Below are 23,773 nucleotides of genomic sequence, written 5' to 3'. Positions count from 1 at the left end.
GCCATCATAAAGATTAACCATGCTGGCTATATATTTCCTTTTCATTAATTAGTCCTCTTGTTTAAGGTATCTCTTATATGGTTTCTCTTACATTTTAAGATGCAGTCTGACATAGCTTTTTCACTCGGGTTTTATCTCTGGCTTATTGACTATTTGGAGAACTGCTTTGATGTAGAACTTTCCTGTTACACTTCAGTTTTGCAAAGTCTCCAGGTCTTGCCATTACTGATGCTGTTTGAGGACGCTGTGAGGGAGCACCCATTGAGCTCCCCCTCGGGGCTGGGGTGTGCAGGGGCTGGGCAAAGACAACTGCAGGGCTTTGGCTCTTGATCCGTGCCAGGGAGCAAATGGAGTGTGCCCCGCTGCTGCCCGGGGCTGGGCAATGCGGCTCTGTGCTCTTCTGATCTGGGCCCAGCGAGGCGTCAGCAAGCGGCCTTTTGACGCCTTGCGCTCCAGCAGTCGTGTTACCAACTGCCCTTCTAGAGCATCCTGACACATTCGTGTTCTTTTTTTCCGGGATGCCGCAATGGGGCTTACCCGTGTGCCCGGTGTTTCCCTACCATGGTCGGGCAGCGGAACCGCAGCCCCCCCGTCCTGTCCCCCCCCTGCCCCCGCTCCCCTCAGGGCGGGCGCGCGGGGCCGGGGCTGGCGCGAGGCAGGGCCGCGTGCGGCCGCAGCGGGCGGCGCGAGCCGCGGGGGGGCGCGCGCGCGGTCGCGCGGCGGGCGCGGATTGGCCGAGTGCGGCGCGCGGCGGGTCCCGCCCGGCGCGGGGGCGGGGCCAGGCCTGAGGGGCGGTGCCGGGCCCCGCGCGCCGCCCCCGCCCGCTGTCCCGCCGGGCGCCGCGGCCGCGCTCACTCAGCGGCTGGAGCGGGCGGGCTGCGGCTCTCTCTGCCGGCAGCCTCCTCCGCCGGGTGCGCGACGCGGCCGCTGCTCGCCTCGCCATGGCCAAGGAGACCAAGAAGCCGTTCCGCCAGAGCATGGCCGAGTGGCGGCAGTTCATCTACAACCCCAGCAGCGGCGAGTTCCTGGGGCGCACGGCCAAGAGCTGGGGTGAGCGCTGCCGCCCTGAGGGGCACAAGGGCGGGGCGCGGCGCCAGCCGAGCCGAGGGCGGCGGGGAAGCGCGGGAGGAGAGGGAAGGGCCGGGGGCGACGGGCAGGAGTGGGAAGGACCGCGGGGGCGGGGATGCGGGCGGGCGTGCCAGGTGAGGCGGCGACGCCCGGCGCCCGCTACAACCGCGCGCTAAAAATAGCGCGGTGCGTGACAGCGGGGAGGGGGCGGCAGCGCAGCGAAGGAGCCATCCCGGAGCGCCCCCCGGGCCCGCTCACCGCCCCCCGCCACCGCTGCGGGCCCGCGGGCTCCTCCCTCCCCCGCCCGGGCCGCCCCGGGGGCCGCCGCGGTGCGGCCGTGACGGGCCTCGGGCCGCGAGGTGCGGGGCGGCCCCGCCCGCCGTGTGGCCCCCGCAGCCCGCGCGTGCCGGGGCAGCTCCGGCCCTGGCAGCGCCCCCCCCGCTCCAGCGGCGCGGGGAATCCGCAATGAATGGGCGCCCATCGCCTTTGTGCCGGTGGCTGTGGCGCGGGGAGGGGGGAGCACGAGAAAAACCCCAGCCCCCCAAAAAGTTCGTGAGCCCCGATTCCAGAGTGAGCGCTGTCTGTCGTTGTGCGTCATCGTGCTAAATTTGTTCCAGCGTGGGGCTTCTGGGCCTTTTATTTTCTTAAAGGAAGCTTTCAAAGGAAGGCTCTCCAATAAAGCCTGTGAAGGCAGTGTTTGTTTTCCTATTTTCAGGTAGTCGTCCCATTGCTTTCCTCTGAGCTGGAAAGCGTGTTATCATAATCTCGTTGCTTCCAGTAAAAATATTTATATTTTCCGAGTGTGTTTTCTCATATTAAAGCGTTGTACAGATGCTTAATATTAGGATGTTTCTTCAGCCCTCATGGGACATATTTACTGACTTCAGAAAATGCTGCGTCTCCTCCCAAAACTTGGATGTAGTCGGGATACTTAATCGTTGTGCTTACAAAACCAACAAGAATCTCAGCGTGGTGTAAAGGAACAGGCCAATACATCCTTGGCCTTGACACAATCTCAATGAATGCTAATGTTGAAATAGCGAGGAGGAGCTTTCAGCGGGCTGTGCTTTCTCTGCCGTGCCAGTGTCTCCTGTCTATCAGGAGAGGGCCCGAGCTCTGACAGGAGTTCCCCTCCATTCAGATGGAAATAAGAGCTCGCAGCTACTCTGCCGGTTGAATAGCAAAGGAGAGGAAATTTCCACTCTGCTGTTGTCTCCTGATCTTTCTGTGCAGGCAGGTTTCCTCAAGTGCGTGGGCCGGCTGTGTGGATTGCAGAAGTCTGGCTGTGTCATGAGTCTGAGGAGAACAGGCTGTAGGCATGTTAGAAATAGCTTGTAAGTTTTTGCAGCGAGAGGTGAAGATGAAACCGCCTTGTCTGTTCAAACCTGTCTGGTAGGGCAAGTCACTTAGTCCGTGTTAGTCCCAGGCCAACACTGGAAACATAAGTGAGAGGACTTGGGATTTGAGTTTCTACAGCTACTTGTTAAAAGATGTTTTTGAGAAAGTACGTATAGGCAGTTTGAATAATTTTACTGTGTGCAGTCAGCTGGAATAATTTCATTTCATTAGTAAGTTTTCTCTAGGGGTTTAGGTGATTGGCGTGTGGTTAGTGCTGTAAAGCATTTCCTCAGCCTGGACATTAGGAGGTGAATGTTTAGTGTCGCTACAAATTTTCAGTGCTTTTTTTCCATCAATATTTGTTTGGTTTGGCATTTTGTGATTACCATACCGTGCCTGTTTGATCTAGTTTAGTTAGAGTCTGACTGTTGCAGGACGTGGTGTGTGGCTTTGTGTTTGGTTTCACTTTTTAATAGCAGGACGCTAATTGTGTGGCTCTTGGCACAGAAGAATCTGCAGGCTTTGGTCTCATTTGTGCCCTTGCAGTACTGGTGTGAGCTTAGACCTGTCCCACTGACAACTGTTCCTTCTTCCTGAAGGAGGTAGGAGAGGAGAGCTCTGGTTCCCAGTCTGCTGGGTTTTCGTGTCTCCAGGGGCAGCACGGTGAGAGCTCCGTTGGCTCTGGTTCTGCTGTGCATATTGCTCTGGTCTCAAGACATCTTCCTCGCAGAAATGAGACACAGGCAGTAGAGAAACTGTTCAATAATTGTTCACACCGTGTGCATGTTGTGCCTTAGTCTGAGGCAGTCCCCGGGGCTTATGTAAATTGTACCTGCAGGGCAGTGATTCTCTGTGAATCCCGGTAGTGCTCCCTGTCTGCCGTTTCTACACCAGCATTTGTGAAGAGATCAAACACCAGCAGCTCCTACGCTCACATTTGTCATGGAACAGAGGTGTGTTGCCTCTTTGAGTTTGGGAAAGGGTTGCCTGTTTCAGTTGGGTGAAAACCCCATAATATGTCTCCTCTTGAGGAAAAAAAGTTGGGGAATTTCACATTTTTTTGCAGACTTGAGGGATAATTCGGTTTGAATCTTTCACAAATTGGTATCCAAACCTACACACCCTCCCCCCCAAACCTATTTTTAATTTTTTGGCACAATCATTGGTTGTATTAAAGAGACAGAAAATGCTGGGAAACCTGTTGATGACTGGAAGTGGTAGTGTTGCCAGCAGAAGGCATGAGGGGTGCTGATGGTCCTTGCAGAGGTGAAGGGAAGGGGACGATCTTTCCTGGGGTCCACCCAGAATTTAATCAGGTGGGGCAGAGGGAGGAGGACTTGGCAGGCTGCCATTTGAGGCCTTTCTGCAAGGAAAAGGAAGATCAGAATTGGACTCTGCCTGTACTGGCAGGGTGCTGTGCATGCCTGGAGTTAAAATAGGAATGGAGTGACATCAGCATGAAAGTGCTGGAATGGGATGCTCACCAACACACTGAGGTGTGTCCACAGTCTTACAGGATAGGCAGTAAATTCTTTTCACACAAGGTTATAGAAAAATAATTTGTGCCAAAAAAAAGGCAGTATAGACTCTAGTAGGACATCATCTGTGGTCACAGTAGATGTCATGTCAAGTGTATTTAAGTCTTTCTGTGAAGCTGGTTGTGTCGAGGTGTTTGAGGCGGAGGTGGCATTGTCTTGAAGTACATAGAAATTCAGACCTGCTGAATTTTCTGTTGAATGGGTAGCTGTACCCTTTAGTGCACAAACACGTGCTTGGAGCTACAAACAAACAAAAAACCCCACCAGCAAACCCCAACACCTTATTTTTAGGCAAGTTTTCCACCATGTCAGTGGATATGCAGTTTGGTTGGCAGCCATAGCAGAGGATCCAGTTTTGCTTCTGCTTTGTCTTCACTGAGTTCCCGGTTGCACATTCAGGGCTGTCAAAGTTTTACCTGCTTTTCTGAGTGGAATCATCTCTGTTCTCTCTCAGTGTTGTGAGCAGGGGTTTATTGTGATTTAGCTTTCTTTCCCAGTAATGTAATACTAAATGTTCTGGCATCACTGTCTGCCACTGCAGTAGGATGTTTTCCCTGGTGCAGATCACTGAAGAAAGGCATCTTGCCTTCTCTTGTTGCAGGTATCAGTGAGCTCTAGTGGTACAGTGAGGGTATTTGGGGTGTCCAGGGTTTTTTGTGTTCTAAATGCTTAATCATGGCATCAGACACTGGCTTTTGTGCTTCTTTGCAAGTGTTGCACTTGATGGTTTTTATGATCTCCCGAGGTGTAGCCATGTTATATGTGGAGCCCTGGCTTACTGTGACATAAAATATAACGTGGGACTGAAGTTGTATTTCTTCAAAGTCTTCCTCTTCCTCCCTCTACTGTCCCCCAGATCTGGAAAACAGTAATTCTCAAGTGTGTAAGAAATAAAATTGAAACATGATCAGTGATTATTTACAATGTATGCTTATGTTAGTTTGAGGAAAGAAATCCATCTGCAGGTGAACTAAAATTCCTTGATGTTTCTGGCACTGGTGGGAGTCAGTAGGAATGTTACTTGGATATTTAAATCCCACTAGTTAAAGATGCTGAAGAATGGTTAACAGGTGATAGGATCAATGCAGCGTGGGATCCAACAAACCTGAAAGACAGCATTTAATTTTTGCTGTTACAGGTAACGTTGAATATTTCCTTCCATGCCTTTGGCAGTGTGTGTTCTGATACCTGGATATATCTACCTGTGTATTGCATACAGGTGGATTTACCAATCTGCTTTATGCCAGATTGACGTGCTTTTTATCAGTTTTGCCATGTAAAGTTTGGAAGGCATGTGTTCCTCATGGAAACGATGGCCAGGTGATACCTTGCATTCGCCAGTCAGAAATTCTAATTTTAACAGTGGAGAAGTGCTTTGATCCCTGCAAGTGAATCCCAGCTGATGATGGTACCAGCACATTGGTTCAGAAACAGCAGTTTTCCAGATTTGACTTGCTTGTTCTTGTGGTTAGGACATGAAGAAGGGAAGGTTTGGTACTGTGATGGCCTCAAAAAGAAAACCAAACCAAAACAACCAGGCAAATTGTAATGCAGAATTTTGGGTTTAGTTTTTCTCGTGTTACGGTTTTGGTGTAGCAAGATGTTGTGTCACTGAATTGAGTTGCATGGTGTGGTAGCCTTGCTTTCCATGGAGTAAATGTGGAGGATGGCTTTGCACTGGTGCTTGGGTACATCCTGTTTCCTCACAAGAAGTCCAGTGTTATGTGAAGTTATTTTGGCAGGGTTTTTTGACAGGTTATGGCTTGCTCATTGTGATTAGCTTAGGATAATTAGAACTAATAGGCTCACAAAGAGCAGCTTACTCAGTTCAAGGCTGTTGGAAGTTGCAGAGGAGTTTTTTTGTTGTTTGGGTTTTTTTCCCCTCTTTTTAATGTGGCCAAGTAGCATAAATGGGGCAGCTTAGTGGTCAGTGCAGTGCATTTCCCAGCTCCATTAAAATAAGGATTAAAAAGAATGTGTGTGCACACATGCAGTTTGGTGTAATCTTTTAGAAATTAGAATAACGGTGTATTACAAAATAGCTCAGTGAAAAAAAGATTTCCCTGACTTTCTGGCTTTTATGCTAATTGCCATGGAAACTGCTTGTCTTGTCTTCCACGTCAAACTCTTTCTCTGTTCCATTGGAACTGTTTGATGAATGTCTGGGTCACTTGATGGGAAGTGTACTTTCTAGACAGCTTGGTGGAAGTGTATTCAATAATTGATTAACTTACCAATCCAAGTGAGAGCTGACCAAAGGTTTTGTGAGGAGCTTTTTTGTTTGTGAGTGCCCAGAATACACTGGGTATTAATTAGAAAATCCTTGTTCTGTTTTGGATCCAGTTAAAGCAATTATAGCTTTGTAAGTAAAGCAAATTGCTGGTGTACCAAATACAAATGCAATTTTTGTAAAGCTTTTGTTGACTAGGATTTCTACTGTTTGTTTTTATGCTCTCTTTTCAGCACCCAAATAGCTCCTACATAACCTTAGATAGTTTATAGTAGATGTAGAGCTCTCTTGTTCATTCTAGAGCCTGGTTTTGTGTTTGCACACTTTGCTACTTCTAATTGCTGCACAGAATCTTGCATCTCATTGGTTCCAAATATATTTGAAGTACCTGATCACTCTCAGACTTTTGCAGATGGGTAAGTAACTTTGTCAACACGTGAAATCAAAAACTAAAACCAAACCAAAGATGCAATAACATTCAGCTGATTTCTGGAGAGAAGTTACCTTAAAGATAATTTGGGAATGGCACATTATTGTAGTAGATGTACACTGAATTCTTGCAGAAGCAGTGCAGGTGCTTGCATCTTTAGCAGTCCTGGGTTACTGTGGGTTATGCTGGCACTGAATATTTCAGTGCAAAATGCACTCATAGTTTCTGGGACAGGAGCCAAGGATTAGGCTTCCTTCTGTCATCTTCCAGTGGACAGTCCATATCACTGGGATACAGTCATGTTTGCTTTTGCTCTGTCCTTTTCTATGGCAGGCTGAAAAATACTGCCTTTAATCAGATATCAGTGGGAGGATGTTGTGTGATGGTTTTATGAGCTCTTCTTTACCTGGGTTATTTCGCTGGCTTCTGACAGCACCCTTATATAGCTGGACTATTCTGTAAAAATTGAATTTGTGTCATTTGGTTATGCTGTTGAATTAGAAAGGTTTTGGAGATGGCTCTCTGTCCAAACATCCGATTTCCTCGGTACTTGTTCAGCTCCCGTTCTGTTTGCCAGTGTCTGTCCATGTGTCCCTGAGTCTCAGGTGCTGAGTCTTTAAACAGAATCACACGCTCTTAGGCTGGGGTTGTACACTGGATTAATGAACAAGGTGAAGCTGTTAACGTCTGTGTAACTGGTGAATCCCACTGAGGTTGCTGGGTCCCTGAGGTAGATTGCTAGAGCAGGTGGATGTGTTAGGTAAACACCTGATAAATCTGAATAGAAGGCTTGGTTTGTTTTCCAAAATCTGCAGCAGAAAGCATTTTCACCCTGAGGAGTCTCTTGTAACAAGACCTGTGTGTGAATGTGTGCTCTGTGTGGAGTTCCCTCATGGATCAGCTATGGTTTGAAAGCACTGATTGCTTCCTACCTGGTCGAGATCCAGTGTAATAATTTTATCTCTTCAGTCAGTTCTTTCATCTTCCCAACAACCCCTTCCTTTCCAGATACAAAACTAAAATTCCCTTAAGCAAGTGAAACTTATTTTTTTTCCTAATGCATTGCTTAGTCATCTTTGCCAGCTTTCCTATGTTGCCCAAAGAGCACTTTTTAATGCTTCCTGCTTAAAAATAGAACTGCTCAAATGCCCTGTAAGTTTTAAGACTCAGAAAGCATTAAGAAAACCTCTTTGTATGCATTGTTGTGCACTGTGCATTATATATGTATGCTAGAGACATATTTACAGCTACCAACATTGTATTGCCTATTTCCTGGGTTTATTTTCAAAATAGGGAATGGAATTAGACGAAACAAAAATAGTAATTTTAGTTTTTTAATTCACAGGATTGATCTTACTGTTCTATCTGGTGTTCTATGGCTTCCTAGCAGCACTCTTCACGTTCACAATGTGGGTTATGCTTCAGACCCTGAGCAGTGATATACCAAAATATCGGGACCGCATCTCTAGTCCAGGTAACACTGTATTTATTTATTTTTTCATCAACCTCTGTCTGGTTTAACAGATAATTTCATTTGAGAGCTCGTTGGAGTTGTGGACTACTTATGGGAAAATGGGATTGTTCCTCAGTCACTTGCAGGTTGCAAAGGTAAAACCTGATGTGCTTACAGCATAAATTCAGGCCATAGCTTCTTGTGTGTATGTGCTAACTTTTGTTGTGTTTTCCTCTAAGCTCTTTTTCAGTTTTACCTGCAAATCCAGCGAACGTGCTGCTGGAGAAGTGGGATTATAATTTAATCCAGTTGCTTTAAAGGCACCATAAAGCAGTTCTCTTGGATCAGAGGGAAGGCCACCTTGCTTAGTGTTTGGTCCTTGGAAGATGCCCAGGAGGGCTGTGCTGTGGGGGTGCTGTGTCAGGGCTGTGGGTTTTTAGTTCAGTGTCAGGTAGTTTTCAATTGACATGGAATGTCTGTGGATTTCAGGCCTTGTTGGCCTTTCCTGTAGGGATCAGCTACAGAGAGAGGGGCCTGTTTTGGGATGAAGTCCATGTAAGTGGAGCTGCCACTAAAGGTGGTGTCCTGCTCCTGGAGCTGCTGCTCCCTTTGTGTCCGTGCCCATCCAGTCCCACTGCTGGCTGCATGTGACAGAAAAAACCCTGCCCAAGTAAAAATGTGTAAGAAGGTGGTTGCCTTATTTTTTTCTTTCTTTTCTCTTCTACTGTTTTATAACTTTTTTTTTTTTTAAAATACATCACAAAATTCTGACATAGGCTCTGTTTTGGTGTAACTCCATATTGCAAAAATATTAAGAATTTTCACTCTGAAAGGTTTAAGAAATGAGTCTGAGTACTTTAACTACACCAAAGAGATTAGTGTGTTCTAGTTACTGTTTCTGGAGAACATGTAAGTGTTTGATTTGTATATGCTACTGAAATGGTCTGGCCACCTGAAAATTTGATATCTCAATTTTTCTAATAACTTGTCTTAGGGACCAAATTTATGTTTAAAACGCAAAACTGAATGGTGCAATATTAATATTTTGGTGGAAGTGAGACAGCTTTATTTTTTTAAGTACTTTCCCCTTTCTATAAACTTAAAACTCTTAAAATTGACCAACATCTTGGAGCTGCATCCACACTTAAGATAATAGAGTTATCTTTCTGTGAGCAAGTTGCAGTTGGACCAATGAGATAAAATTATCTGGATTCTGAACACAGTTTGTTTGGTGTAACATTCTGGCCTTCTCTAACAGGTGTTGCCTTGTAACTGAGTTTAGGATTTGTGTTGTTTTTTCAAGCTAAGAATGGGCCTAGGTGCTGGAAAGAATAATTAAAAAAGAAAAAATGAGGAAAAAAAGGTGGCTTAGTTGATCTTATCTCCCCATTTCCATTGTGGAAGTCAGAACCTTGGGAGTGGGTGGAGCTGGGGTTTAATGCTGGACTTGAGTGATGTTTCTCTTGCAATTCAGGGTATTTTCCTTGACTTTGAAATAAGTCATAGGGGATCTTTGGTTAAGAAATTATGTATGCCACAATTAGTTTTTAATTTAAGAACTCCTGTAACATTTCTGAATGAAATCTTTTTATTAACCGTGTCTTTAGTAGCTCATACATAAATGTTAATAAAATTGCTTGTTTCTGTTTCAGGGTTTTTAACTCTGTCATTTGTCACTTGCAGTGAAAGATGTAATGTTCCAGGCTGTAAAACTTTAAATTATAAAACCAAATTCTACACGCAGAACCTGGATGGTGTAGGTCAATGGTTTTACTCTTGTTAAACATGCTTGGAAATCTCACAATTGATTTATTTTATAATTGGTACTTGACTTGCTTTGTACACTGGGATATAATAGCATAAATCAAATCCAGATGATTTTTTAAAATCCCTCTTGGAACTGCAATATAAAGTAATTTCTCTTACACTCCTGGATGTGATCCTGTGCTGAGGCTGTTAATTCTGCCCCTTTAGAAGAGCCCAGACCCTGCATCTCTCCCAGTCTGTGCATCAGTCCCTCAAACAGCTTTTGCTGTAGAATTTACACCATAGTCCTTGGGCAGGCTGTGGTCCACTGGAATTCAAGTAGTCCATTCCTCTTAGGATGTTTCTGAAGTCTCTCTGAAGCAATAAATCTCTTCAAATTATTGTTTCATTCACTGATGACTAGTTGAATTATTTTGTCATTATTCCCTTTGAAAAACATAGATAATAATAATCCCTTATTCCCCAAAGCCCTTGGTGTGTGAAACACCTTCAGTGATTTTTCAGCCCTTTTAATAATTATCTTGTATTTTGTTGAATCCCAGTTCAGTGTGAAGGCCAGAAAATGTAATGGTACAAAGTAATCTGCAGTTTAACTTTAGTATTTGTAGGTTTACATGGACTATCAGTCGTTGAGGCATTTAGTTGTGGCTTCCCTGGAAATAATTTAACTGCTGCTATTGCAGAAAAGAGGATCTATGATTTATTGGGAATCCTAGAAAAGATCTAGAGTAAAAAAAGCATTAAATCGTATCTGGATTTTTTTTTTTTAGAATCTGAAAGATGTTTGTCTGTGATAAATGTTTAGTATATACCTTTGTTATTATCATCTTAAATGTTTAGTTTGTATTGAGAAGGCTTGATAATTATTTTCTTTTTTTTTTTAATGGGGAGGGAGGAGATGAGTTTTATTCATTAAATTCTGTTCCTTTGGCAATCTGCTTTTAATTAATTTTGCCAGACAGTAGGGAACTACATGGCATCCTAAGCTGGTACAGTTGGTTGCTGCTGTAATTGCAACTTTTTCCTTTATGCCAAATTTGATTTTGATCAAACCATTTTAATATTCCAACTTAGGAAAAAGTTTATCTGATAAAATATAGGTTGGGGTTTTGTGTTTGTGGTGTTTTTTGGTTTTGGTTGGTTTTTTTTGTGGGGCTGCAATGTCAGTTCTCGGCTATATTTGAAGAGACAGATGCATGGACATTCACCTGTTAATCACAGCTACTGGGTTTTAATCTTATTTATATTAAACAAAAGCTACTGTGAGGTGCTGTGAATGAAGCAATCAGTCGTACACCCTCTTTTGAACAGCTCTGAGCTCTCCTGCAGTGGCTGGTGGCTGGTGCTGTTCCACCTGCAGCTGAAGCTGTGCTGACCGACAGGAGCATCGGGTGTGTGTTAGACTGTCTGTCAGACACAGCTGATGGCAAAGGCTGGGTGTGCTACAGAAAAATCCCTGAGCTTTAAGTGCCCCTTCCTTGGCCCACGTGCTGGGGGAAGGACAGTTCAGCTCTCTCAAGGCCCCAGGGACACGGCCCGTGGCTGCAGGAAGTGTCTCGTGTTCTCCATGGAACAGATGGAGCCCAAACTTTCTGTTGGAGGACGTGGAGGAGAAGAATAGAAACTACCTTGGCTTGTCTGTTTTGACTGGGGTAACTTTCAAGCCATCTTTATGCAAAATCAAGATTTTTAAAATGCTTTTTTGTCTGGGTTTCTATGAGAAAAATGCAATCGTAGCTTCACTCTATGCTGCCTAAAGCTTTGAACCGTTGCTTGAACTGAAAGTTTTCTGGCTGTGGTTTTGGGTATTATTTCAATTATTTTTCATGTTTAATTTGCTGAGTATGGAAAATGGGAAGTGAATTGGTAAATATCTTTGATTGAAACTGATTAAGCTGCTGATTTTGCTTTTCCTAATCACTTGGGTTTGCTTTGTGAATTGCAGCTATGCCCTGGCTTGGATTTAAGTGTTAATTAATGTAATGTTGATTTTGATAACTGGCTTCAAACACAAACTGCCTTCCAGTACTGTGGAATGTAGGGGTACTGTTGATGTTTCTTTACAGATAGACATTTTCCAATTTATGGATATATGGAATGGGTTGGAGTGGTGTAGGAAAGAGAAGCTGGTTAGTTCCTAACTTGCACTTTTTCTTTTTAAGGACTTATGATTTCACCAAAGCCAGACACTGCATTGGAATTTTACTTTAACAAGAGTGACAGCCAGTCATATTCGGAATATGTTACCACACTTAAAAATTTCCTTGAATGTAAGTTACTTCCAACTCCTCAAATAATTCCGGAATCTTTGTCTTGAGAACATTGCTTTCATTTTTGCTTGTAGTTCCTGGTTGCTCATGGAGACTAGTGCAAGGTTCAGGGTTACCACAGATATGTGTGTTATTTACTTTACAGAAAAAGGTAAGAAGTGATGCCTGTATTGGACAGGGAGCCCTGGGCAGGGGCAATAGTGGAGTACATAATGGAGAGTTTTGTCTCCTAGTCCAGTGTTTTGGTGACATGGTTATTTAAATACTGTAGGATGTAGAAATTACATCTGCCAAGAGAACGTGATGTAAAATAACATAGGCCGTGTATTTGGAGGCAAAGTTTATCAAGACTTATCTAATTGGTCTTGATCTAAATGATTTGATAACTGAGGATCCTGTGGCCTTGAGAACCTAAGTGTCTGTTGGAAAAAATTAAGGCACACAAAGATTAAATTAATTGCAGTTTATTAATTTTCACCCCAAAGTGAAAATTCTTCACAAAGAAACAACTTGGGGTCTTAGTATAAAACCCATTACACCATCTGATGTAAATGTAGAGGCCATTTAATAGTACTGATTGAAGTACTCGAAGTTTTCCTGTGCATTTGTAAAAGGAACATGTGCAAAGGGAAAACTGATTCAGTTTCCAGGTGAAAACTTGATTGAAAATATAATACAGTTTATGTATAGGAATTAATGAAGTTGTGATTATTGTTACAGTTTGAAAGGCAGGATGGTATTACTTCTTTTGTAGTACTGTTTTTATTCTTTCATTCAAGGGCAGTGCCACTCCTTGATAAACTTTGAAAAAGTGTTTGCTCAGATGGCTGTAGGAGACAGAGTGCTCTGAAAATAGTTCTTTGAGAGAACTGTTTGACAAGTTGCACTATAAATTATATACTTATATAGGCATCAGCAGGCTTTGGCTGCTCATTTGTTTTATGCCACTGACTTAGAAGCTGTTTGTGTTTCGTAGCATACAATGATTCCAAGCAGTCCCAGAACATAGACTGTGCTTCAGGGAAGATTTTTGAGCAGAATGATGCTGCTGTTAAAAAGGCCTGTCGGTTCAACCTCTCTAATCTGGGACAGTGCTCTGGAAAGGAAGATCCGAATTTTGGGTATTCCAAAGGAACTCCCTGTGTGCTTGTGAAAATGAACAGAGTAAGTGCCTGCTTCGTTTTTAATTCTTAGTATAAGTTCTCCCAAGTACTGCTGTATGAAAAATGAATGTGGAAGAGTGAAATACATGTGCAGTTTGCTACTTGAGATGTTTGCATTTCTAGAATAGTGTAATTTACTGAAAGTCTGGCAATTCATGTTTTCAGAGAGTAGAACGAAGTGAGCTTTTTGAGCATTCTAATATTTTTAAGTATTGGCTTTGACTACTTGTATCAAAATATCTGAATCCCCTGTTTTAAGAAGTATTTTGCTTTTTGCTTTTGCTTACTGTTCTATGAAATGGATTCTAGACCACTCTGCAAGTAAAGTGTGTTTTGCTTCCTGTGTGTGATGCAGAAATCTAAGTAGGATGTAATGATTCTGGAACTCCTACACCGTGAACGGTGATGGAAACTTCACCAACTATTTGACTTTTCAGTGATGTTACACATCGCTTGAATTGCTAATTGGTTTGAGCCAGTGATGCTGCATGCTGAATGCAAAATAAGAGAAGAGTCTTTTCTGTGGCTACTGTAACTATTTGACTTCATTTGAGTAAACTGTTAAACTTAACAATGCTTTAAATCTTTGTTCTAGTTTAAAATTGTGTTCTGGTAAAAATGACACTGAAAAGATTTACTCCCTGTATGAACTCTTGTCATTTAGTGAGGTAAAAAGTCAAATGCAGTCTGTGAGATTGGAAAGGGGGAAAAAGGAGTGTAAACATTGTAACTTTGTCTCCTTTAGATAATTGGATTAAAGCCCGAAGGAGAACCACATATACAGTGCACACCCAAGGTCAGTCCTGAGTGTAAGAAATAGTAGTTCATTTTCCTTATGAGTAGGATGAATAGTGAAGTAATTTATTCTCTTTCCTTCTTGTTAGAGACTCTGTATTTTTGTTTTGCTTTTCATCTTACTGTATGTCTAATTTAGTTTTAGTGTCTTTAGTTTCTTCAGTGTACTTTTAAAAATATTTTTCAGTTGTTCTTTCATCTTTAGATGTGTTTGAGCCACCTGTCTTGCTGTAGAGTTGTGCAAAATACATACATGTTATTTGTGGTCTTGTTTATTTATTGTGAGTTATATTTTGTTTTCTCATTTCATAACCTCTATTTTTATTTTTTTCTCCATGCTGCAAGTGCACCTTAGACAGTTTTATAAATGATGGGTAAGATGCTGTGTGTGGAAACTAATGTTACTGCTCAAGTAAAAGCTGCCTTCAAATCGAGTATAAACTACTTACAATAACAGCTAATGATGCATATTTGGTGTGTACCGATGGATTTATGCAGAATGTTTTATGGCAATTATAATAATTACTGTGACCTCTGGATGTTTTTCCCAGACTGCTTGGGGAGCAGTGAAAGCCTTGGTAAGTTTGTAGCTTGAGCAAAGGGCGGAGTCCTGGCTTGGAGCTTGAGGGGACTGATAAAAATGGAGGCTGGGAAACGTCACCAGTGAAAGACAAAATACTTGCAAGGTTTCTGCCTTCTTCCTTAGCTACCTGTGGGAGGCATAGATTTTAATTCTCGATTTTTGTGGAGCCTTTGAAAGTGTTGATCTCTCCATTGCAAGCAAAGGTGATTCTTTTTCTTATTTGAGACTTTCTCTGCTTCCATTCTCAAGAAAGCCATTGTTCTCTTGAAGGAATTATTTGCTTTTTAGAATAAAGCAATTAAACTCCTTCTAGTAGTCTCTTTTTTCTTTGACTTGTCTAGCTTATCATTTTTTGTGATGTGATATCCCAGGCTGGACAGAGGTTGGCCTCTAGCTGAGCTATGGTTAATGGCACAGTTTCTCCCTTTGTGATCACATTGGAAATAATAACATTTCTCAAAGTGAAGTTGCTGTTTATAATACACTGAGTCTTTATTTTAATCATTCTAATATTTAGATCTCTCTTTTGGTTGTTTCCCAGTCTGTATTTGTAGATGTGAGTCCTTGAAGTTGAACTTCCTTTTACTATTTTTGGCCCCTGCTCTGTAATTTTTATCATCATTTTAAAGGCATCAAGTTCTCTGCAGTGTTTTGCACTACTTAGAGCCTGGTCCCAGCAGTGACTGAACTTGGTTTCACATCTCACAAGTCCTCACTGAAAACACTGAATAGGGTTCAGGACAGTCATCTTCGTTTCCATCTGAAGTGCCTTGTGGTGTGCTGAGAACTAATGTTCATGTGATTTATAAAATACTGATGGTAATCTGATTTTATGATGATTCTATTTCTTGGGCTTTCTGGATGCTCTGTGAGACAGTGGTAAAAGCTGTAGTAAGCAAATTCCAGATGATCCTTTCTCTATCCTCTTAGCTGGTTTCAGTAGCAAAAGAATAAGTTTGATAAGAACTTGGTTGATAATGATGTTTTTTTGCTATTTTGCTTACCCTTTGAGATACACTGAAATAAATAACAGGTATTTTTTTGCATCCTCTTTCTGTAAGCACAGATTACTTACAGAATTTATGTAATAAAGATAGAATATAGTTAGAAGTTCTGTGATGATGAGCTGAGCAGGGTCATCCTAGTAGAGCTCATGGCACAGGGTTGGGTCCAGACAGCTCTTGAACATCTCCAGTGAGGGAGACTCCACCCCCTCTGGGCACCCTGTTCCTGTCCTCAGTCACTGCACAGGAACGAAGTTCTTCCTCCTGCTCAGGTGGAACTTCCTGTGCATCACTTTTATGTAAATTGAGAGCAATTTGGGCAAGTGTCTGCCTGGATTTAACACCACCTGACTTTGAAATGGTACTTGAGTTTTTACAGGTGTCTCAGGTACAAAATGAGGTGAATGGCTTTTCTCTGCACATCCTGCCAGTCTTTGTCACCTGAAACATCATTTGAGGTTTTCAGTGAAATTTCTGCTCTTCAGGCATTCCCCTGTAAGGCAATTCCTCTTTCTTCTCCCTGTTCTTCTGTGGGATTTTTTCTGAAAAGGTGGATCTGTGATTTCACAGTCAGCACACTTCCAGTCAGGGATGCTTTCCCTCTGCCCTCGTAGTGGTGTCCATCATCACTGTGTTTTCTGTAGATTCTGTTTGCAGTGTCAGACACCAATTACAGGTTCTTCCCTCTGCACCCTGGAGGAACTGATCTGTAGTCTTGCTGATCTCCACAAAGAGAAACAAACCAACCCCAGGTGGTGTTTCCAAGAAGTTTGAAGATCAGCATTTTAGGTCTTCCCTTTGGGGCTGGGGGTGTGCAGCTCCACATGCACTGGAACGTTGTGCTGCAGTATTCTTTCAGGTTAAAACTGCCTGCACCGAAAACTGGTAGATTTGATGGCAGGGTTTTTAACTAAAGAAAAGGAAAAAACCCCTTAATTCCAAAATAAATCCATTTCTTCTGTTCAGTGACCATCTTGACTTTGTACTTGGTATCACCTTCTAGTGTACAAGAGTGAAGAGTGGTCATGTGAACGACACTACGTGCCTTGCTCCTGTCAGCACAGTCAGGATCTGAGTTAATTTGCTTTTTGTGACAGAAATCTGTGTTGGTTTCCAGTTTCCATTAAAGCACACTGCTCTTGATCTTGTGCAGTGATACCATTGCTTCTTCTCGAGTGATCACAGACCATTCCTGGCCAAGTTCTTTCCTTGGGTCTTTCTATATTATTTTAATATCTGGAAAATTATTCTTTCTAAGACACAGTTTTAATAAAGGCCAAGTTAGTGAGGTAGAAGTCCATCTATCCAGCTAAACGTTCTTATTTTAGATTTGCTGACTGTCAGCAACTCTTTGTGGAAACTAAATGGTAAGCAGATGAAGTGACATTCACTAATGGACTGATTCTTGGAGCCCTTCAGCAAAGACAGCTTGTTTGGGTGTTTTTTGGTTTGTTTTCATTTAATTGTGTAGGGATATTAATTAGAATGAATGATATTAATTAGAATTAAACCCCCCAGCAGTTGCATGAGGCAGGCGGCTGCATGTCCCAGAAGCCCTCTGCTCTTGCCCTGGTAGCCCAGTGCCTCCCTGGTTGTGAGTGCATGCATGCCTTGTGTTCAGCTGCTCCACACAGCACTGTTTATCCTCCCTATGCTGTTCGGATTATTTAACCATTATTTCAGAAATGTATTTGAAAAACGAGCATTTTCAGCTGCATGAGCTTTAAATAAAACACAATGGCGTAAAGCAACCCATTTCTGCTTAGTAATTATATTTGTTAGCTCAGGGTTCGAAATCCTTAATAAATGTATATCAAAGAATTGCAGTCACTTACCTGCAAAGGAACGGGAATGTGGCCATATCCACACATTCTTTTGAGGAGGTCAGAAGGTCATCTTGAGATGTAGTTTGTTCTTTACTGTTTTTTGATCTTAGTGGAGTTGTCTCCTGAACTCAGTCGAGTACCTGTTTAAAATCCCAGCTGTTGTATGTGGTAGTCTAGAAAAAGCAGTGCCAGTTGCTGATACACTTTGAACTTGTGTGTTACACTGAACCAGCAGTGATGGGCTGAAGATACATTTAGTATTAGGGGGGTGTTTTAATGGCATTTCCCTTGATGGTGGTGATATATTTATCTTATTACAGAAAGCCACGTTAGATGTGGGCCTTTCCTGGTGGTTTGCCATCCTACCAGGATACACAGTCCTGAAGAGTGCTGTGTGTAGGGAGGGGTGGCTGTGTCTGGACTGCTCAGTCACATCCACATTTTTAGTGTATCTTACAGATTGAGCACTCCTCAGTCAGAAATTAGGCAGCAGCTTTGGAGGTAGCTGCTTCTTCTTCCCAAATTTGGGATTGGAGGGACAGTCGAGTGAGAAGGCACACGTGTTGACATGTTGTTCCTCTGAGGTGGTGATGGCACACAGAACTCTGGTAACATCACCATTTTAAACTTGGATTTCTTTTTAGGTGGCCTGTGCTTGAAGGAAACACACAGGCTTGCTTGTGGCCACTTGGGGTTATAGTTACATATGGGTGATTTTTGGTTGTTAAATTATTCATTACAATGAGTGTCCTCTTCCCCCTTCCCTACTTCTTTGACTCATAAGGGAAGCATGAAGGCAAGCTGTCTTGATTGCTAATTTAAATATACTGTTAATCCTTACTGTAGCAGATGTGTGCAGCATGTAACTCTTTGCCAAAAATCTATTTTCAAAGTTATTCTATGAGTTTGTAGGTCAGTTGCCTTTTTTTTTTAGGTATCTTGTGCTTTATCATTGGGTTTTAATTCTAATTTTGTGTTCACTTCTATGCAAGCAGATGTTAACTTTGGATGTTGTTGCTGTCTCCAATTACAGGATGAAGGCATGGTTACTATAAATTATTTTCCTCCTGAAGGCAGTATAGACTTGATGTACTTTCCATACTATGGGAAAAGCTTGCATGTAAGTCTGCTTTAATGATGGTCTCCATGTGGTAAATGTTGTGCTTCTGTTTGCATTTACAGCTACCAATCTCAGATTGATTCTGAGGTTTGAACTCTGTAATGAGGTACTCCTAAGGAATATTTGATGTGCAGAAATTGCTCAGTGCTTGCTGAGATTAGAGATGCTTTATCAGACATAAGGAATTAAACTGGTCATTGTCCTAGTGAAGAAGTGGCTCTGTGGCCTCAGCACTGAGAGCATCTGCTCTTTTCTGGGCACTGGTATTTTTTGAATCTTTTTGAAGGCAGGAATTAAACTCAATTTCTCTATTACAATACAGTTTCTAATAGTTAATCCTCCTTGGGGCTTATGTATAGGATATTAAGTTTATAGTTCCTTATGGTATTGTTGATTATCTTTGTTTGTGACTCTACAATTATGTTTTCTGTTTGCTTTGTTTTATGAAGGTAGCAGATGGAGGTTTTTTAAATTGTTGTTGTTCTTATTATTAATAATCATCGTTGCTTTTGTTTGCTTGGTCCATCTATCCTCATTTTATTCTGACATAAATTTTATTTATCTAACTGAAGAACACCTGATGTGGAGTGGGGGCTCTGATTTTAGGGATTCTTGTTGATATGAGGCTGAAATCTCCTAAGATTAGTGTAGTGAGAAAAAGAAGAGGCACCAGGAAGAACTGTGAGGAGTTTAAGTGTTTGAGTAGGTCTCAAGAGTCTGGATTGATGTCTTGGCTATGCAACCAAATTTTTATATTATATCAGAGGGGAACTGTAAATTACTTCTGTAAAGGAGTTAAAGAGGATTCAACTAAAGTCCCTGCCCTTGTGCTAAGATAGGAGCCATAAAAATACTAATATCTACTATTTTGTGATCCAGGATGGTTGGTTGTCTTTTGCTGCTCAGTACAATGAGCCAAAGTCTGACCTTAGAGAATGTTCCCTTTTTCAGATAATCTGACATAGTTAATGAGAGTACTGACCCTCTCTCCTCCTCCCCCAAATCTTTATTGAGTGAAAGGACATCTGTTTTCAGAACATCATAGAAATTTGTGTACTTCCTCAAAAAATCTCGGTGGTGACAAGGCTTCTCTCCCTGAGGAAAGATGGGAATTTCAGTTCTGATTTTTAGAAAATTTAGCACCTCAAGTGTGGCACCACCCTCACAGGTGGGAAGTTTTGAGGGTGCATCATTTTTTGCTAAGGAGACTTTGAGTATTCTGTAGTGTTTTCTCTGGTAGAGAAGATGCTAAACCCAACAGAAATGTATTAAGGAGTCCTCTAAATTAATGAGGAGAGGGGGAAATCTTAACACAAGATTTTGTTCAATTAAAATTCGAGGTTTATGCTTGTATAATACTGTTGTGTTGTATTCAGTCCATTACTTATGAATTCTTACCAAGAAAATAAATAATTCTCCTTAATCAGCAGTCAGCAATACTGACCTAAAAATATTAATAAATTATGGAAATACTTTATGAACATTGGATGAAATGCTGCCTTAACAATGTATAATAAATAAGCTCTTATTTAATTCATAAGCACTTTACAAGAGTAATGGAATTGGATGGGAGGTTTAATATTAAATTGACAAAAAAAAGAGAATTGGTTCTGCTCTCATTTTAATTTTAATTTTTATTATAAAGGAGCAAAGTGCCCAGTTGTGATTGTTGCACCAAGTGTGGCTGAGCAGGAAGGACCCTGCCAGGATGTTGAGGGAGAGGTTTCTGTCTCAAGCTGGCAAACAGAGAACACCTTTTACAGTGGTTTCTTGCTGAACAAACAACAGTGGCCTAGGGTAGGAGAGGAGCTTTTTTACTGGCATTTGTTGAGTCACACTTGAAACCCTGCTAGGAAAGTTAGTTCTGTAGCAATTACACCCACCCACCCCCAAACCAAAGCCAAAACCAGTGGAGGAGACAGCAGAATGGAGAGGAAGGAGGGCACCAATTTCTGAGGTGGTTTCAAGTGGAGGTTTCTGGAAAAATTAGACCTAATACAGTAGAAAAGGGTAAAGTCATACTCTTCCTGAAGATAGTGTGACTTAAATTATCTTCAATAGGTTAGGTAAAAAGTGAAGAATGTTTACCTGACTGACTTGGAAAAAAAAAAGTGTCTTACTCAGGTTGTGCTTTGAAAAGTTGGGTTCTTAATCAGCTTTTTTTCTTAACTGTTCTGATGGATTAAATGTTAATTTAATGCTAACTTACTCTGGTCTCTCAAATGTTTTCCCCGTCTTTCTGTTTACTAGGCTCACTATTTACAGCCTCTAGTGGCTGTTCAACTAACAATTCACCCCAACAGTACCAAAGAAGAAATAGCAATTGAGTGTAAGATCCTGGGCTCACCTAATTTAAAAAACGAAGATGACCGTGACAAGTTTCTGGGACGAATTGCCTTCAAAGTTCAGATGTCTGAATAGCTGGGGGAAATGTTCTCCACCAAGTCAATGTTGTGTTGTCTGTTTTGTATCAGCTGGACATGCCATCCTTAGGATATGAGACCACCTTGGAGAATGGTGAGGTGGTTTGTGCCGTTCAGGGTAGCATAATAATATGCTTCCAAATTGTATGTTTAAAACTCCCTTAAAATAAATGCCTCTCCTGCTTTTGCCTGCCCCGTTGGAACAGTGTACAGACTAGAGTTATGTCATAGGGACCTGTAAATAGCTGTTCTCAAACACATAATAATGGTGACCTTTGTCCTGTTCTAAAACGTGGTTTTATCCCCCCCCCCAAGTGAGTGTCTCAAGCTTAATGTGCTGTGCTCTGTAAATATTGTACTGATTTAACACTGGTTTAACTGTCATATCTCAATGCTGACACAGTTAGAGGGGTAAATAATAAATGGTACCTGACTGACCTAGTGAGTTCTTTGTGAGAGTAAACATCTCCAGCGTAAATGGTGTGTATGGGAGTGGGTGGGTGGATGGATGGCTGAGTGGAGATGCCTTAAATTGTAGCCTGGGTGGCGTGGGAGAACTGAAATGGATTTTAAGAGTTGGTGTGGATTGCTGAAAGTAAGTGCTCAACTTAAGTACTTCCTTGTGCTTGTCACTGTGCAAGTATCGTGTCCATGTAATACTTGGTGTAGAGTTTGGTGTTCTAGCTGAGGAGTTGAATCTTTCCTTTGTGTTGTTAATTGCTTGTAATATGTGGAGCACAAATAAAATCTATACAATATTTTAAAACTTTTTAGTTCAGAAATATCGATAGAGAACAATTAAAAGTTGTTTAGGGTCACGGTAACAGTTGTGCAACAGAGCTGCTTGAAAAAGTGGCTTCACTATTGTGGGAATAGGCTTTCATTTTCCAATTAAAAAGTTTCTTGAGGAACCTCTGTTTAAGGAAAAAAAAAAAGGAAAAAGAAAGGATTGTCTGGATTAAACATTCCTGTTTAATTTATATATGTTTCGTTGCATCATTTTGACATGTCTCACACCTTCATCTGCTCCTTCATCTTGGGCTTTGTGTGTATTTCGTCATCATCCCTTTAGAAAATTGGTGTCATCAGCTGCTTCATAGAAACATCCTGTTGGCCTGCAGTGGAACTGCAGATGCAGCTGCTAAAATGCCTGGAACCAGCCTGGTTTATTTGTGCCTGCTGCTCACATTAAACCAGGCTGACCCTCCCCTGGGCCTGGACCCTGGGCAGCTGTGCTGACATGGGATTTATGCCGCTCTTCCCCAGGGCTTCAGTTTGCTTTGCTCTTGGGGGGTGTTTTTTTGAGCACATGGTCCACATTCTGGTATCTTGTTAATATTAAAGACCCCAGCAAATCCGCATTTGTGTAAATACCTGTACGTTCTGCTAGCTAGGCCTGAATTTGTTACTTAATAGGCTTTTATACCTAATTGTTACAGTGGTTTTTAATGTTTTATTTAAACCAATTAAATGAAGAATTTCTAAAATTCAAGATCCAGTCTTAATGCCCTGCTTTAAAAAAGTTTGAGGCCAGTCTAAGCCACATTAGTGAAAACCTTTTAACAGCTGTGCAAGTTTACACTGGTGCACAGCTGGAGGAAGCTGCTCTTAATGGGACTTGAACAGTGTCTTAAACCTCATTAAAAATAGATTTCTACTGATCTGATACCATTCAGCATGCTTTTTGTTGTCTACAGAAGAAAGTTGTTGTTCCTACAATATGCAATGGGTATTTTTGTAATAATGGCATGCATTAATACTGAATGAGATGTTCTTTACAAATATTCCATTACTGATGTTTGAAATGATGCACTTTTGGGGCTGGGATACCTGGCTCCTTGAAGATATGACTGATTGCTTCTCCGTGTATTAATACTGCCTGGAAGTATTTTAATAGTTGTGAGGGAACTTAAATGTAGATGTTGCATCTGACAATGAAAAGGATTCGCTTCATGTAAAAACTTCTCACATTTGTGTTCACTTAGGAATGGTAAGAACTTCTGGACAAACACTCAGTTTTCCAATGAGCTTGTTTTTTGCAACAGTTTCTCTTTTCTCTATATAGACAAAGCATGAAATGGCAACTCTTCACCAGCACTTTTCAGACAGGTAAAACTCAATAAACTCCTGTTCTCCCTAGATTCTGTACAAGTGTTTGGTTGTGTTTTTTTAAAAATTTAAACACAGAAGGATTATCAGTTGGGGGAGGGGGGAGAAATAAACTTTTGAAAAGATTCAGCTGTCAAAATTATCATGTAAAACATAAGTAGGTAATGAGTCTAGTTGTAAACTGTTTAATGAAACTGAACTGGTTCTCGTGTTTATTTCTGGGTCTCAAGTATGTAAATGGTGCAGCAGTTACCTGACAGTAAACAGGGGTACAGACTGTTAAAACAGAATAAAATTACTGATTTCCTTCACGTGAATTTTACAGTCAATTAGACTTCATTTTAAATTATAATTAAGGATTTAAATTTACTACTTTGTTACCAGAAACCTGAACTGTTTAACTTTTATACTGATAAATACTTAGCTTGTCTTAGTTGGTAACTTTTACCATCTTCAAGTCTGGAACAAAGGCTTGGAATTTTAAACCTTGTGAATTGGCTGTTGTTGCAGGTTCTGTGCTTTTCATACCACCTTGACAACCCCCTGGTGTCCGAGTCAGTTGAGGGACCTTCCACCTGCCCTCCCTCCTGTGGACACACCCCAGGTTAGAGAGGGAGCTGAAGACAGGATTGCTGAGAGACCAGGTCAGCTGCAGG

At 41.8% G+C, this 23,773-nt stretch overlaps 1 protein-coding gene across 2 annotated transcripts; it reads left to right on the top strand.

The window, feature by feature from the left end:
• Window positions 1-772: 772 nt before the first annotated feature.
• On the top strand, window positions 773-23,147 carry ATP1B3 (ATPase Na+/K+ transporting subunit beta 3). Of its 2 annotated transcripts, XM_050307818.1 has the most exons (8): window positions 837-1,050; window positions 7,950-8,078; window positions 11,987-12,094; window positions 13,071-13,258; window positions 14,003-14,053; window positions 14,604-14,630; window positions 18,499-18,585; window positions 20,836-23,147. In XM_050307818.1, exons 1-8 carry the CDS (start codon window positions 942-944, stop codon window positions 21,004-21,006), a joined length of 870 nt encoding a protein of 289 aa, XP_050163775.1. In that variant the 5' UTR covers window positions 837-941; the 3' UTR covers window positions 21,007-23,147. The 2 variants fall into 2 exon arrangements, with proteins under 2 accessions (XP_050163776.1, XP_050163775.1); XM_050307819.1 differs by lacking the exon at window positions 14,604-14,630 and having other exon boundaries at window positions 773-1,050.
• The last annotated feature ends 626 nt before the right edge of the window (window positions 23,148-23,773 follow it).

The sequence above is a fragment of the Myiozetetes cayanensis genome, unplaced genomic scaffold (assembly GCF_022539395.1).
Source record: "Myiozetetes cayanensis isolate MyiCay16 unplaced genomic scaffold, myiCay2020 scf13, whole genome shotgun sequence".
NCBI lineage: Eukaryota > Metazoa > Chordata > Aves > Passeriformes > Tyrannidae > Myiozetetes > Myiozetetes cayanensis.
This window is presented reverse-complemented; position numbering and strand designations above follow the sequence as displayed.